General features: G+C 32.3%; 1 protein-coding gene across 1 annotated transcript; it reads right to left on the bottom strand.

Annotated features, from left to right (window-relative positions):
- Positions 1-828: 828 nt before the first annotated feature.
- Positions 829-1,838, bottom strand: LOC108557794. The gene is made up of 5 exons (XM_017914454.1): positions 1,769-1,838; positions 1,616-1,700; positions 1,284-1,372; positions 1,075-1,204; positions 829-1,013 (listed from the first exon to the last, which is right to left on the bottom strand). The coding sequence occupies exons 1-5, from the start codon at positions 1,836-1,838 to the stop codon at positions 962-964; spliced, it is 426 nt and encodes a 141-aa protein (XP_017769943.1). The 3' UTR covers positions 829-961.
- Between the last annotated feature and the right edge of the window lie 404 nt (positions 1,839-2,242).

The raw sequence follows: 2,242 nt of genomic DNA, 5'->3' as shown, positions 1-2,242 counted from the left end.
TTGGTGCAGTTGGCTTTCAAGAATTCGTACTATTATTAATTAGATCACCGCTAATTATGTAATTCGTCCTCAATTCACGGGTATTCAGTATGTAACTACATTTCGCATCGCCGAATAATAGAAATTTTCGTGTTTAATGGAAACGGGTGTTGGCTGCATTTTTTTTTTATTTCAAATTTAATAGCTACAACTAAGTAGTGACATGAACTAAATTTAGATCAAATAAATGCCAATTAGCGAGAGCATTTTTTTTTGTTTGTTTTTGAAACGTTATATTTGCCTCTGATGATGTTTCAATTCGCATCATTATTTTGAAAAATAATTAAATATTTTTCAATAGATCTATGTGCGTTTTGCCCATTACAAAGTTAAATCCTCTTTTGATGTTTAAATCAATATTTTGCTTGATTTTTACATTGAAATTAAAAAAAATATATATATTTATAATGGAATAAAAATTATAAATACTTACCATTTTCAAAAGCCGCTTAAAAAAAAGCATTTTCAAATGCTTACCATTTTTAACAACTGCGATGAAAAAAATAATTGATTGGAAATTTGTGAGTTGGAATAAATAAGAATGTAGACAAATTTCTATGATTTAAGAATGTAAAAAAAATAATAAATTGATCGGAAATTTGTGAGTTGGAATAATAATAAAAATTTAGGTACATTTTCAATGTTTTTTTTTTTATTGTTTCATCAGTTTCTACTGGGTACAATTAGCATGTTCACAAAATTAATATTTTTTACGCTAATAAATTTAAAATTATCTAATTGATTTAACATTGCAGATGAATTTTGTTGATATATAACTACTGACAACTTTTCAAGCTATTTTGATTTAATTTATCCTAAGCATATTTTTTTTTAACTATTGGTGGGTGCTATACTTTACTAATCCATTTGACAGTGCCTATATTTTGGTAATTATGTTTTTTTTTTGTTGGATGAAAGCGTTCTACTCTAGGTCGGCAGCATTGGGACATCCGAAACACTCGTTGTAGCAGTTACTGAAATAATAGACGCACCGAGAAATGTAAATGGGATTAAAGCTGTTAGTGTAAGACATACTTAGAAAGTAGGCAGCAGAAGCATATGAGCAAAGGGATATAAGCTGTGAGCATTACCCAAGCAGTGATTATGAATGTATCAGACTCGCTCAGGCTGGACTGATACTTCTTGCTGAGATACCTCAATCTTACTAGAAAAGAAGAACAAAAGAAGAGAAAGAAGAAAAAGCAATACAGACTAAACCGAAATTTGCGAGTCGTTATAAATACCACCCACGACGTTTGTCTTGTTGGTGGTTTCAGGAGCATCCACCTGAATGGTCACCTCTTGGCAGTCGTCCTCTCCTGATCTGTACTGCCTGAAAACAAAGGACAAATGCAAGCAATCCCGTATAAATCCTAATATAACTTAGTACAAAACATAACTGTTCGGAGTTGCTGAATAACTTTTTAATTGCTTCGCTAAAATAGTTGTCGTATCAACTGAATAATACAAATGAGAAACTAATCAAAGACAAACTCAAATAAATATGAAAATATACTTTTTTTTAACTTAAATTTCTTGATTTTTTTTTAAATAATAATTGATCGTAACGACTTACGGTAAACAGGTACAGATGAAGCGGACGCAATCGTATCTCTTATCCTTGCAATCGGTGGCGACGACGCATTCCCGGATGTTGGCGGCTGCAAAGATCAAAGACGGATTTGGCGAGTTTACCAACAAAAGATTTAACGTTTCCTTTTAACTGTACCTGTTACCATTGTAATGATCCAGCCGAGGACTACCAATACTTGGAGCGTGTTGAGCATCTGAGCTTTCATATTGAGGTTCAACAATTTTATGAGAGTGCACAAAACTAATTCCTCGCAGTTCCTTGTTCGAAGCCGCGCAGGACATCATCTCTACCGAGGGCGGAGCGTTATTCCCCCACTGCATCTGTACATGGAAGTGCACCTATGTACAGATGCATTTATACATAAAACACGTAAATAGAACACCAATAAAAAAAAAACATCAATGTATATAATATGGATGTTGTTCCACCTACCTCCTAATGAACGCAATCACTGCTCTTGAACAACTAAAGAAGGTTTGAAATCCCTCATATAATCATAAAATATATAAAACCCCACACTTTTATAGGATATAATATGTATTAAAAATTAATATGACACTAATTGTATAAGATGAATTAGGTTTTCTAAGTCAATATTTACTTCTTTTA

Source organism: Nicrophorus vespilloides, unplaced genomic scaffold (assembly GCF_001412225.1).
Source record: "Nicrophorus vespilloides isolate i.1.1-1 unplaced genomic scaffold, Nicve_v1.0, whole genome shotgun sequence".
In the NCBI taxonomy this organism is placed as follows: Eukaryota; Metazoa; Arthropoda; class Insecta; order Coleoptera; family Silphidae; genus Nicrophorus; species Nicrophorus vespilloides.
The sequence above is the reverse complement of the archived record's forward strand: the minus strand, read 5'-3'. Positions and strand labels throughout refer to the sequence as shown.

What these genes read in the sequence shown, in the direction of transcription:
- LOC108557794 (XM_017914454.1), bottom strand. Translation starts at nt 1,838, where the DNA reads ATGAAAGCTCAGATGCTCAACACGCTCCAAGTATTGGTAGTCCTCGGC. An exon ending in GATCATTACAATGGTAACAG is followed by an intron (nt 1,701 to 1,768) that starts GTACAGTTAAAA and finishes TGATCTTTGCAG; the next exon opens with CCGCCAACATCCGGGAATGC. An exon ending in TTCATCTGTACCTGTTTACC is followed by an intron (nt 1,373 to 1,615) that starts GTAAGTCGTTAC and finishes CTTTGTTTTCAG; the next exon opens with GCAGTACAGATCAGGAGAGG.